Source organism: Gouania willdenowi, chromosome 24 (assembly GCF_900634775.1).
Source record: "Gouania willdenowi chromosome 24, fGouWil2.1, whole genome shotgun sequence".
Lineage (NCBI taxonomy): Eukaryota > Metazoa > Chordata > Actinopteri > Blenniiformes > Gobiesocidae > Gouania > Gouania willdenowi.
The window spans coordinates 23946482-23959985 of record NC_041066.1 but is presented as its reverse complement, the minus strand read 5'-3'; the positions used below and the strand labels follow the sequence as shown (position 1 = coordinate 23959985).

The window sequence follows — 13504 nt, the reverse complement described above, 5'->3', positions numbered from 1 at the left end:
CAGCTGTTTGCTTTAAAATCTGAAAAAAATGGACCAAAAACGGACCAAAGTCATTTTTTAACTCAAAAATCTGACTTACTGTAAGTCAATCAGTAGTGTTTGTTCTTTTTTTTTTTTTTTTTTTATAATTCTTTATTTTTCTGTATTTTTGTTCGAATAATCACACAGTGTTTACAAAGAGTGGCATAGAACACAATTTGACAGATTAAATAATAAAGTAAATAGATACCTGTGGTATTAAGAGCCATTTCTCTTCAAACAAAACTTAGAGAGAATTTTAAAAATAACATAAAATAAATTAATAATAAAAATATAATAAATAAATATATAAAATAAATAAAATTAAATAAATTAAATATAAATGAAATAAAATTATATAAAATGAATAAACCAAAAAAACAGAGAATCGATAATAATATATTTCTTCCTTTGAGTTTCAAATCACCCTCTTTTCCATGAAGCTTTCAAAAATAATAAAAGAAAATACAAGTGCACATAGTTTTATATACAGTATCAACATACAACACGTAAAAATCTAAATTTACAATTTTTAGATGCAATCAGTGCTATTTCAACGTCCCTCGATTTAAACAATAAACAAATAAATAATAGTAAACTCCCCGAAAAGCTAGAAACATGTATTTTCTCCACAGCGTGCAACAATCAGCATGACACTAAGGATTTCCTGTGGTTCCATCAACCATCACAGCAGGAGTGATGTGTGGCTGTGCGCTGATATTCCAACATGGCAACACACACACACACACACACACACACACACACACACACACACACACACACACACACACACACACACACACACCCTGGCTGTGTGTGTGTGTGAGTCCTACCTGCAGGCTGTGCTCCTTCGCCTCTGATTTACGGTCGACCTCGTTGAACGCCCCCTCCAGCTCCTGCAGGGAGCGCGTCAGCACCTCCCCTTTGTGCAGCTGACGGCAGTGGGACACCAGAAGCTCCGCCTCTTTCCTGCTCGCTTGCAGGCGTTTCAGGTGTTGCTTTAATGACATGCCAACAGGAAATTAGGGGTTATTTTCTAATTATCGTTATTATTTCACAAAATATTAAGAGTCAATGATGTATAAGGATTTTCACAGCATGATATTTCATAAAATGGGCATTATTTGGCAATAGAAATACTTATACAGGATTATAATAGTCATTTTAAATAGTCCTTGCCAAAAAGTCACACCACATATTTGGTAGTAATATGCATTGAAACCTTTTTTTAACTACAAGAAATGCAGTTGGACAGACTATTATTTATTATATATATTGAGAATATTTATGAGCCACGTCATTGACCCATAAATCAAATCTATTTACAAGCACGTTTTAACTCAAGTTTTCCCTGTAATCTCCCCTAATCCCATAAAATTATAATAAATAATGAATATTAAACAAGAAAAATAAAATATCTTGTAAATTACAAATGTTAAAAATTGAAATATAAAACTTTAAATATGATAGGAATAAGTTATTTGAAGCCCAGCTTACCAAACAAAACATAAAAAACGACATTAAAATGCACCAAATGTCCACTACAGTACACAAAATGATAACAAAAACACACTTTAAATGTCAACAGAACTGCACAAAATGACAGAAAAATACACAAAATTACAACAGTAACACAAAAAATATAACGAAAACACACATTATGACTCAAAAAACACAGATTATGACTTGAAAAAAAATCACAAAAACACACGTAATGACTCAAACACACAAAAAGGCAACAAAAATTTGCCATATAGACAAGAAAATAGACAAAATTAAAAAAAAAAAACACACACAAAATGTGTATTAACCATATTAGAAAATGAGATAATTACATTTTGTAGCCCCCACCCTGATAGAAGTTGCCCATCCCTGTGTGTTAGACTTTTAATTTAAGAGTCTCCAAGTGTTTGATCAGTTTCAGCAGAAGAAGAGAAGAAAGAATTGATCAGATCCCCACCTGGTAGATGACGTACAGTTGTTTGGCCTCGTCCAGACTTCCTGCGTTCAGAATTCGAGCCGTCTGCTCCTCGGCTTCAGTTCTGACCCTTAACACTTCCTGCAGAGCGCTGTGCACCTCCTCCCTCAGCTCCTCATACTGGAACATGATGGAGCCGCCTTTATCGAGCTGTGGAGCACCAGAAAAGACCATTAGAGTTAAATAAATAAAAGAAACATCAGCTGAAACATTACCTGGCACAGACTAGAAAACAGAGCTCTCAGGTCAGTTGAAAGTTTGCTCAGAGCAGTTTTTTGCCTCTGGATGTCCAGGTCAGAGCTGACGTCAGAAAGCACAGCGAGGATGCTCTTTAGCCACAGCAGGCTTTCCTCCCGACTGTCCACGGCTTCCTGCAGAGCCTGGGATCAGTGGAAGCATCAGGTCAACAATCTATGTATGCTACCTGAAGATTGAGATGTTTGAGCCTAAACTCACCTGAACAGAGACACAAACCTCCTCCTGATGCTGAGGGTTCATCGCCGTCTCCCTCAGAAGCCTCACATGACTCCTCTGAGAGGAAACCCAGTCAGAAAGCTCACAGAACCTAAACATCAGCAGGAAACGAGGTCACACATCCAGGTGTTACACCAAAGGTCATGATTTTCTCACATGTTAGAGTCACTCCATACGGTGGCTCAGAAGGGCCAACAACATCACACACCAACAAAAGTCACAACACAACGAATAAGGGTGGGATTATTTTCAAAATAAAATACTCTGTGTTCAAGGCGGTTTGACAGAGGTTACCATGGTAGAGGAAAACACCGACCTTCTGGAGTTCACTTATCCAGGTATTACATCAAAGTTCCAGACTTTCACTCAAGTTAGATTACCGTATTATACTATTAGATATTGTCCATATCTCAAAAAGTATTACTAAGTACTAAAAACTTATAGTTTGTTTATTGAATAATCACAGAACGCGTTGTTACCTTTTGTTCCACTCTGTCCATTTATCAGAGTGCTGCTCCAGTTGGACGTAAGTTCTCTTTATTTCTTCTGTAACTTCATCCACGGCCGTTCTGGTGGAGACGAGTTTCTGTTGAACTGGGTCGTTGTCAGGCAGCTGATGACAGAGCTCCTCCATGTTTCTAATGCGTTTCTCACATAAAGTCATGGGTTTGCGTTCTCTGAAGAAAGTCTAGAGAGAAAAAATTCCAGGTGTTGAGATATATGGAAAATGGCTTTAATCTGACTGTATTTCTGATTAAATCCAGGGCTCACTCTGTGCTCTTTGATCACACGCTCACTAGTGCACGTGTCTGACAGGGCTTCTATTTCTCTGTCCAGCTCAGCTCGACAGTCCTGTAGGATTGAATCGACTCGACTTTGCTCCACTTCCACCTTTAGACGAAGGAGGTGCAACGGTGCTTCACATTGAACGTCCTGATGAAGAACAAGAACAAGTTCTTTCAGAAACACTCAGAAGGTTTCACTGATTTCTAACACGTTATCTGGAGTCTGACATTGAGGTCACAGTCAGAGACGCCCTGGCACCTCTCCAGCGACCAGAACAACTTGTTTTTTTTTTTTTTGGTCCGCACCGGGACCTGAATCGGGGACTCTCCAGTTCTTAACCCATGTCCCTACGGACTGAGCCACTGCTGCAGTATTTCGAAGAAGAAGAAGAAAATTAGTAGTAGTATGAAGAAGAAGAAGAAGAAGAAGAAGAAAAAGTAGTAGTAGTATGAAGAAGAAGAAGAAGAATGAAGAAGAAGAAGAAGAAGTAGAAGTATGAAGAAGTAGTAGAAGTATGAAGAAGTATGAAGAAGTATGAAGAAGTATGAAGAAGTATGATGAAGTAGAAGTAGAAGTAGAAGTAGAAGTAGTAGTAGAAGTAGAAGTAGAAGTAGAAGAAGAAGAAGAAGAAGAAGAAGAAGAAGAAGAAGAAGAACAAGAACAAAAAGAACAAGAACAAGAACAAGAACAAGAACAAGAACAAAAAGAACAAGAAGAAGAAGAACAAGAACAACAACAACAACAACAAGAACAACAACAACAACACAGACTTTATAGCTACTTAAATGGGGCATTTGGTTGGGAAGCAGGAAAATCGGGACAAAACCAGCCTGATTGTCTGTTAGCGGAGTGTTGGTGATGTCATGTGATGTGACCTCTGACCTTCCAGTGTTTATGGAGCCTACGGACAGTGTCCTGTAGTCCCTGTTGTTCGTCCTGGGGGAGGATGTCTGTGAGCTCATCGCACGCTTTCAAGAACACACTCAACACACGCTGGTCCAGGTGACCTAGAACCTCCTACAGCACAAAACACCATCATCATTATTCCTAATACAGTTGTAGACTGTAGCTTTATCACTCACCGTGTGTTTCTTCAGTAAATCCTCAGCGTCTCCAGTCTCTCTGAAGCAGCTCTGGATCTTCTTCAGCACTCGTTCCAGCTCCTGTCGAGACTCTTCAAACCTCCTCCTGAGGCTGTTGTTGGCCTCCTCCTGCCTCCTCCACTCTCCAACCTCCTGCAGCAGAGCCTGAGAGGAGCAGTGATTGAAACCAGCAATTCCACGTAATTACATCATTTGCTTTACATCACACAGAACACTTTAATCTGCACCGTTAGCTCCAGGCTGTTTGTAATCTGTTTAATGTAAGAGGCATTGTTGCTAATTCTCTCTGCGTGCTCAACGGATACATCACGCCACAGCTGGGCAACTGTTATAACAGTAGGGCCAGAAAAGATGTGATAATCTGATTATCAACAGATATGTCAGTGTTCGGAATAATGATCAATCTGAGCATTAACACAGGAATTACACGTTTTTTTTGCCAATTTTTGATGTTATTTTGTATTTGTTCTGTGTATTCTTTACTCATTTTGTGCATTTTAGTTGTTGCACTGAGTATATTTGTGGGTAATTTGTGTTTTTGAAGTCATTTTTGTGTGTATTTGCTGTTGTTTTGAGTGTTTTTGTAAATTTCCCTGTAATTTTGTACATTTTTCTCTTATTTTGCAAATTTTTTTTCTCTCATCTTGTGTTGTTTTGTGTGGTTTTGTTGTCATTTTGTAAATTTCTCTGTAATTCTCATTTTGTATTATTTTCAGTATTTTTCTATCATTTTGTGTGTTTTGATGATGTAATGTATAAATATGTTGTCATTTTGAGTTTTTAGATACATTTTTGTGCATGTTTGCTATCATTTTGTTGTCGTTTTGTGTGACTTTGTTGTCATTTTGTAACTTTCCCTATCATTTTGTATAATGTGTTTTTTTTTAAGTTGTTTTGCATATTTTTTTTATTGTGTGCATTTCTATGATGTAATGTGTAAATATGTTGTCATTTTGTGTTTTTGGAGACATTTTTCTGCATGATTGCTGTAGTTTTGTATGTTCATTTTGGGGGACACATTTTCCCACATCTGCGTTACACTAACCTGTGCAGAGCTCTGCATGTCTGCCACTCTTTTCTGCAGCACGGCTGCGTCCAGGTTCCTGAGCACCTTGCTGGTGGAGAGGGTTTTCTGCACCGTGTGGTGGTTCCTCTCGATGACTGACAGACAGCGTTTACAGCTCTGCTGCTGGTTCAACAAATCCTGGAAAAAACACACCCACCACAAATGTTTTAGATCTTTGAATATTAATCATATCTATACTCCACTCCACTCTCCCGAGATTACTTGATATAGAGTGAAAAAATTAGTTGCACATATTGGCCCTCCTTTATCAACTGTTTGTACGTTCAAATCTGAGCATACGTGGTGCATTCGACCAAATTCATCCAAGCTTCGGTATTTATCAATTGTGACGTCACGTGAGCGTATGCTACGATCAGATCTCACGTCGGGTCTGACCCCGTGTAGATAATCTGAGTGGATTAGTGGTTCAACAGGGCAAAATCGGGCCGAGACTGAAAATAAAATATTAAATAAGCCTCAGCAGCTCTCTTCTGTACAGCGCATCACAAAATAACACAAAATGACACAAAGATGAAAGAAATGAGGGATAAAATTACAAAACATTAACAGAAACCATGCAACATAACCTCAAACATACACAAAACTGTCCCCAAAAACACAAATTGACAACAAATTTACACAGTACATAATAAAAACGCACAAAATGAAAAAAACTAATAATACACAAAACAACCACAATAAATAAGTAAATAAGTTCGTTTATTGCTTTTACTGTGATATTTATTGTCTAAAGGGTGCAAACAACTATGGTTGATATAAACATCATATTTCAGTGTGTGTCTTTAGGATCTCTGTTGTGAAGTTGTTCTCAGTGCACACAGGGGGGCAGACGTCAACTGCTCAGTAGCTGATCCTCTTCCACAGAGAGTTTAAATGTGCTTCTTAAATTCCAGTTTTCACACATTCAAAAAGCACATCTTTCTTTTGCTCCACCTCAGATGTGAAGATGCCAATTTCAGCCGCCGCATTTATCAACAACCAATCATTTGTACGCTGGGATTGGTGAAATACGAATGCTTCATAAATCACACTTTAGACCTGGTGTACGACCACATGTGCATTTAAATCTACAACCATTTTCACACAAGGTTGATAAATGAGGGCCAATGAGTTTAGTAACATTTTTAATGAGTAACATTATTTTGTCAAACAGGTTCTTGGTCCCCATGACTAACCTGCCACTTGGTCTTCAGTTGATCACGTGACTCCACGTCTCTCTCTGCTGAGGTGATGCGTCCGGCTCGTTCTAAGGCCTGGTAAAAACCACTGGTGTGTTTCTCCATCTCCTCCAACAGAGGCAGCAGGACGTGACACTCCCTCACCAGGGACGGGCAGCGCTCTCTCACCTGGACACACATTAATAACCGCTGCAATCAGACGCAGACAACGACCGACGACGAGCAGCGCTCATTCGTCTGAAAGGGATCCTCCTCTGTTTTTACAAGTTTGGCCTAAAATCTTTGAAATGTATCTATTAGAAGATCAATGCCTAATAAAACACATTATTATGCACCATATTCATTTAATTAACTTTTAAAAATGGGACTCCTTTACAGTTTTAGAGCCTCCATCTTGAAATCATGTGATTGATGATGTCACACGGCCCCACTGCCTGTAAACATCCCACTGTTTTCTATTGAAGTGAAGCATTCAGCCTGATTTATAGATCATTTAGCAGCTTTTTCAGTCTAAATGACAACTTTGGTTGCTCTATATAATCAGAAAAAGTTAAAGATGTTGATGTAAACCTCTTTTGTTTACCGAAAGAGAATAAAAACAGTTGTGACCGCAGGGGGCAACAGTCTCTGCAGCATTCAACAGTCCATGATTTACTCGCCAACTTCAGCCACCAGAGCGTGTCAGCGCACTGTTTTAAAGGGAGATAAAGGTTCCTTAGGAGAGCTTTTCTTCTCTGCTTCATTGGTTACTAAGAAACCACAGAATTGGAACTGTCGCCACCTGTGGTCACAGACTGTTTTGTTGTCATTTTCAATGAAAAAGCTGCTAAATTATCTGCTTTACTCCAATAGAAAACAATGGGATGTTTACAGGCAGTGGGGCCCTGTGACATCATCAGTCATGTGATTTGAAGTTCCATTTTTAAAAGGCAATAAAACAAATATGGTGCATAATAACGTGTTTTGTTAGAAATAGATCTTCTAATAAGTACATTTTAAAGGTTTTAGGCTAAACGTGTAACTTGTAAAAACGGTGGAGGATCCCTTTAAAGCTGAAGTGAAACCTTACCTTGCTCAGCTGACTTTTGGCTGTTGCCATGGTCGCCATGATTTGTGACGCCTCGTCGGATGGCGCATCCTTCGCCAGAAGCTGAGCGCTGCGAGTGGCCAACTTGTAGTGCGTTTCCATGGCAACGACCTTTTGCTTGGTATTCTATAAAAAGACGAGCAAAGTTATTGTTTTTTTTAAGTAAAGTGAAGTGCCACTTTGTGTTGATCACAGCTGGTGTAACTCGATACCCACTGATCCAAAAATAATAATCAAAGAGTGTAGGCAACCTAGAATGTAAAGTATTAAAAGTAGAGAGAATACAACATGACAAAAGTGTGACATAAAACAATAATTACTGATAAAACAAAGCACAGAGTCAGAACTGAAACTTCCATAAAGAATATTACAATACAGTTCAAACAAAATACATAATCCATACAATGTACAAGAAAATCAAACAATGCACAAAAATCTAAATAAAATTAAATATTAATAATCAATGATAACTCTTGGAGCTTAAAAAGAAAGGTCTGAATTTGGCCGAAATGTAATGTGTCGTGGAGTAATGTGACATAACGGGAAATACTAAAACAAAAATAATGTCAAGCAAAACACTGTCCTCCTTGTCTGGTGAAAAACACAAGAAATCACAGGAAGAATGACGTAAAAACACATCAATGCATCTGTGTACAGGACTCCACATCCCACAATGCATTGAGCCAAACTTTTTTACCCTTTTACATCTGTTTTTGACCAAATGATCTTGGATTTATTGATCTATGAGGCCTAAACTATGTCTTTATCTGATAAAAAAGTATCACGTTTTCTACACTTTTACACGCTGATTACAAGTAGCCAGAAAGCAACTACGCAAACATTATTTCCACCAAACAGAGTTCCAGCGTTGGTTTTTCTTACCTCCACATCCTGCAGGAAAACTTTCACATTCAGGAATGAAACGTGGACAGGAGCGTTGAGCTTGGTTTCAGCTGCATCCAGCAGCTCCTTTAACGTCCACACAGTCTGCAGGTGCTTTTTCGTCCATGTCTCTAACTCGTCCAAATGGGTATACTATAAAAAAATTATGATTAAATATATACGTAAAGTGAAAATAATTTGTGGAAATTAAAAGAAAGTCTGTCTGAAAAACAAACACTTGATTTTCAATTGTAGATCATGTTTTCTTTTCTTAAAATAGACCCAAAGGGTCAAATTCTGTGATATGTTAAGGTTTCATTTATTCAGACTACTTTTTTCAGGAAGTTTACTTGGATCTCCTGACATGTTTCCACTGTCAACTGCCAGTCTTCCTCATGGGTGTCTGCTGATTGCTTTAATGTGTCAAATGCTTGGACGCAGTTCTGTCCATGACTTTTGCGTAATAACATAACATTGCTTTGATGTGTCCAAGCATTGGACACATCAAAGCGATAAGTTTAATATCAAGAAAAAAGGTTGGGTTTTTTTTTTAGCTCTAATTCTTCAGAATTTGACACAATAATTCCAGCAAATTTGTCTTCTTTTTCAATAAAATGTTAAGGTTTCACTTATTTAGACAAATTTTTTCAGGAAGTTTCCTTTGATCTCCTGACATGCTTGGACACATCAAAGCCATGTCACGTTGTTACGCAGATGTTATTACGCGGAAGTCATGGACAAAATTGTGTCCAAACCTTGGACAAATCAAAGCGATCAGCAGACTCCTCTGAGGAAGACTGGCAGTTGACAATCGAAAAATGTCAAGAGATCAAAGTAATTTCCTGAAAAAAAGTTGTCTGAATAAATTAAACCTTAACATATTATTCAAAAAGAAGACAAAATTAACTTGCTGGAATAACTGTTTCAAATTCTGACAAATCAGAGCTAAAAATAAAATATTTTCCTGATAATAAACGTACATTAGTTTTTAATCTGACAAAGCTAATGATAAATACAGTGTTTTTTTTTTTTACTTGTTCCACACTGAGGAAGAGTTCCCTCCATCGTCCGTTCAGAAGAAGCAGCTGCTGCTTGATGTCGAGCGACACGTTATCGTCGGATGTTTCGATGAGGAAATTCCCGGCGTCGTTCATGACTGCGTGTTGATCCGTCCAGTGACGAAGACTCCTGAAGAACTCCTGGAGGAAGGAGAAGAAACAATGGAAACAAAGACTCAACACAAAGAAAAGAAAGAGGAAGGGCAAAAAAACTGGGGTAATTAGCTGTCTAATCCTTGGTGGGGATGTAAAACTCTGGTTACCATGGCGATGAAACAAATGGAGCGGACTCAGCGGCGTGCTGCTAAATTATTTGATTTCCGAAGAGATTACAAACATTATTTCATTGAAAAAGTACATATTTTATCCTAGGCTGTAGCGAATCATCCATTAAATCAATTTATGTTCCTACGATCTGTGCTCGGCTCGTTGTCCTTCCTGGTGACACTAATCGATCTAAAATATTTTTAAAAGGCAATCAATAGATTGAATAAATACAAGAAAATAACAGATTGGATTTAAGCACATCAGACTTTATTTGAATGTGTTTTAAAAGCACTTTTAATAATAATATTATAATAATAATAAGTTCTGCAGAAAGCCTCCGGCTCATTATCAAGTTTAAAGGTTTAATAACTGCTCATTTAATCTGAACAGATCATTTTTTATATCAATATTTTATTATTTTTATGAATAAAAAACAAAGCAGAAGTCATGTAAACCTACTATGTATTTTTATTGAGAACATTACGTTTAATCTGATTGATCGGCTATGATGTGACGCATTACGTTTAATCTGATTGGTCGGCTATGATGTGACGCATTACGTTTAATCTGATTAGTCGGCTATGATGTGATGCATTACGTTTAATCTGATTGGTCAGTTATGATGTGATGTATTTGATTGTTGTCTGGTCATTTCATTTGATGATTAATGTCCGTTGATCATATTAAAACTAAAAATAATAATTTACTCAGTAACAGTAGGATGTAGAAATGTAACAAAATACTTAATTTCTTTACAATTATACTTAAGTACAAGTAAAATTATGATTTAGAAATATTCTCAAAAGGTACCCATAAACTTGTAATCTGTTACTTTTGTCTCTAGTAATACTTGAAAAGTACAGTTACAGTTCAGTATTATATTGGTACCCGTTTGATGTTTTCTGGTTGGTTCAGAGCTTCCTCAGCGTCCTCCAGCCAGGCCTGTAGGGAGGCCACGGTGGACGAGTATCTGTCCCAGTTACACAGCACCTCCTCCAGCATGCTCCTCACACTGCGCACCTCCACGGACAGACTCCTCCACTGAGTCACCACCTCTCGCATGAAGCTGCGCACACCTGCCTCACCCTCAGCCGCTGGGGGGGGGGGGGGGGGGGGGGGGGGGGGGGGGGGGGCAGACAAAGAGAGAGACACAGTGGAACCGTCAGAATACTACGGAAATGAATCAGGGCCACTGGGGAAAAAGACAGAGAAACTGTCTTGATTTTTACATTTTTTTGTCATTTTTGTTAATTTTTTTCTTTTGGACTCAACTTTTTTTCTTTCCACTTAAACTCCCTCCAAGTATTTGAGTTGGTCACTAAATATGCCATAGTGCTAATTTCCTACCACTTCTATATCTACTTTAATTTCTAATTTCTAATTGTCCTTTGTATTTAATGTGCTATTTGAAGTCATGCTTGTATAGTAAATGCATAGTAAAATGACAGGTGATTTGGTCCCCACGTTACCGGTTTTATTATTATTATTATTATTATTATTATTATTATTATTATTATTATTATTATTATTATATGTATTAGAAAATAACCTACTGGAGTGGGCTCCAATACTTAAAAAAGGCCCTAGAAGAAATCTAAAGAAATGTGTTCTATGGAGCTGGAATTCTTCTTTAAGCTGTTCAAATGATTTAAGAGTCCCACGTTGGATATTTGAAAAGAAGATTTGATTCTTATGATAATGTTTGATTTCAGATTTTTGGGAATTCATCAAAGGAATGAACCAGACCAGCAAATTCAAATTTTGTATGTTTTTGTTGTCATTTTGTGCATATTTGTACGTTTTTGGAGTCATTTTGTGTATTTTTTGTATGTTGTCTGGTCATTTTGTGTATCTTATGTTTTTGTTGTTATTTTGTGTATGTTTTTGTTGTCCTTTTGTGTATTTTTTTTTATCATTTTGGAGTCATTTTGTGTATTTATGCATGTTTTGTTGTCATTTTGTGTATTTTTGTACGTTTTTGAAGCCATTTTGTGATTTTTTTGTATATTTTGTTGTCGTTTTGTGTATTTTTGGAGTCATTTTGAGTACTGGTTAAACAAGCATCTTCTCTCTGGCTTTCATCCAAACACATCAGTTGACTTTTGCTTTTCTGGGCTCAAACAGTCAGGTCTCAGAAGTCCTGGACTTAAAACTATTTTAGGCTACTCTGATGCAACTTGTTACCAGAAATTGCAAATAATACAGTAAATGGTGTCATATGATCTCTGACAAATCAACACTTTTGACATCTAGTAATAATTGTCTGGTTGAAAAATCCAAATTTTGACCTCTATTATTTCCCGCCACGCTTCAGTTCTCCCCTCTGCACAGCCTGAAGCAACAACCAAACCCCGAGACCAACCAACTATCTCACTTTTCACTTTTCAGAAGTGGAGCAGCCCCCGAACCAACAAATAGGGTCGTATTCCCCACTGAGAACTGGGAGAGGTGGAACCTCATTTAGCTGTCGCCTGGAGACTCTCGTCTTATAGCAAACTGTGAAACAAGTCGGGGGGACAGTGGGGGGCGCCTGAAGCTGCAGTGAGGAATAATCAGTTATAAAATAAGAGTGACATATATTAGGAGGACACACGGTTCCTTTAAAGCATCCAATTGTACTCAGTTGTTACGAATATTATTACAATAAATACTGCAGTTATTTTAATATTTTCAAGGCAAGAAAATAATTGAATAACTATATTTTTATACTATAGGGATTTAAAAATGTTTAACATTTTTTTTATATTTAAAGATTTTTAAAAACTCATTAATTTTTTAATTTCTAAATATATTTTTTTCTAAATAAAATAAAAGCAATGTTTTTTTTTTGATTTTTTTAATGTAAATATTTACAAAATTGTATTATTGTAAAATAAATGTAATTATTTACAGAGACTCTACGCTGAAAGGTGAGGGAAATGAGTGAAAAGAAAACTTTCAATGCCATGGAAAGTTCCAGAAAGTGTAGATCCAGGCAAAAATCATATAAATAATGTGTCAAAATTATAAATATTAAGCAGCCTTATTACGTAGACCTTTAACCAACTCACCTGAGCTGTCAGCGCTGATGTAAGCCTCCGCTGACTGTTTCAGTGACTGAAACAATGCCTCGTAATTTTCAAAAAAATGCTGTTTCTCCACAAACATCTGACGGAGACAAAAAGCCAAAATAAAGTTTAAGTCATTACAATACAATTCTTACTGCAGTATTATTTATACTCATACCTGGAACAAAAACCTAAATAAACATTTGAGTTAACTGTGTTGAGTATTGTAAAGTTAAAGCTTACAATATAGTTGTGAAGCATCACTTCCACAGACTCATGTTGTCCATATTTAATAATCCAGGATTTAAGTTTGGACTCCGTGAGGTTGAGGAATCCCTGCATGTGGTGTTTGTTCTCCAGGAATTCCATTTTCACCAGATGAACGCTGGAAGACGTCGAGACAAAGTTCATCCTGGAAAAAATGAGGTTTCAGGAGAACGTGAGACGTGAGTTCAGCTGGAGCTCAACGCTTCGCTAGCAAATCCAAAAGCAGCACGCGTTAAAAAATATGGAGGAAAGTTGTGTGTGTGTGTGTGTGT

At 37.3% G+C, this 13504-nt stretch overlaps 1 protein-coding gene across 5 annotated transcripts in view; it reads right to left on the bottom strand.

The window, feature by feature from the left end:
* The window catches only part of syne1a (spectrin repeat containing, nuclear envelope 1a), a 214427-nt gene that overhangs the window by 158703 nt on the left and 42220 nt on the right, over window positions 1-13504 (bottom strand). For all 5 annotated transcript variants that reach the window (XM_028439484.1, XM_028439485.1, XM_028439487.1 and 2 more), the window contains exons 14-29: window positions 13209-13377; window positions 12969-13065; window positions 10807-11012; window positions 9628-9792; window positions 8594-8746; window positions 7694-7837; window positions 6622-6792; window positions 5405-5563; window positions 4339-4503; window positions 4139-4273; window positions 3242-3403; window positions 2950-3158; window positions 2453-2561; window positions 2212-2376; window positions 1979-2146; window positions 852-1016 (exon numbers count right to left, since the gene is read on the bottom strand). In XM_028439484.1, coding sequence (XP_028295285.1) covers window positions 852-1016; window positions 1979-2146; window positions 2212-2376; window positions 2453-2561; window positions 2950-3158; window positions 3242-3403; window positions 4139-4273; window positions 4339-4503; window positions 5405-5563; window positions 6622-6792; window positions 7694-7837; window positions 8594-8746; window positions 9628-9792; window positions 10807-11012; window positions 12969-13065; window positions 13209-13377 — 2542 coding nt within the window. The remainder of the gene's footprint in view (window positions 1-851; window positions 1017-1978; window positions 2147-2211; window positions 2377-2452; window positions 2562-2949; window positions 3159-3241; window positions 3404-4138; window positions 4274-4338; window positions 4504-5404; window positions 5564-6621; window positions 6793-7693; window positions 7838-8593; window positions 8747-9627; window positions 9793-10806; window positions 11013-12968; window positions 13066-13208; window positions 13378-13504) is intronic.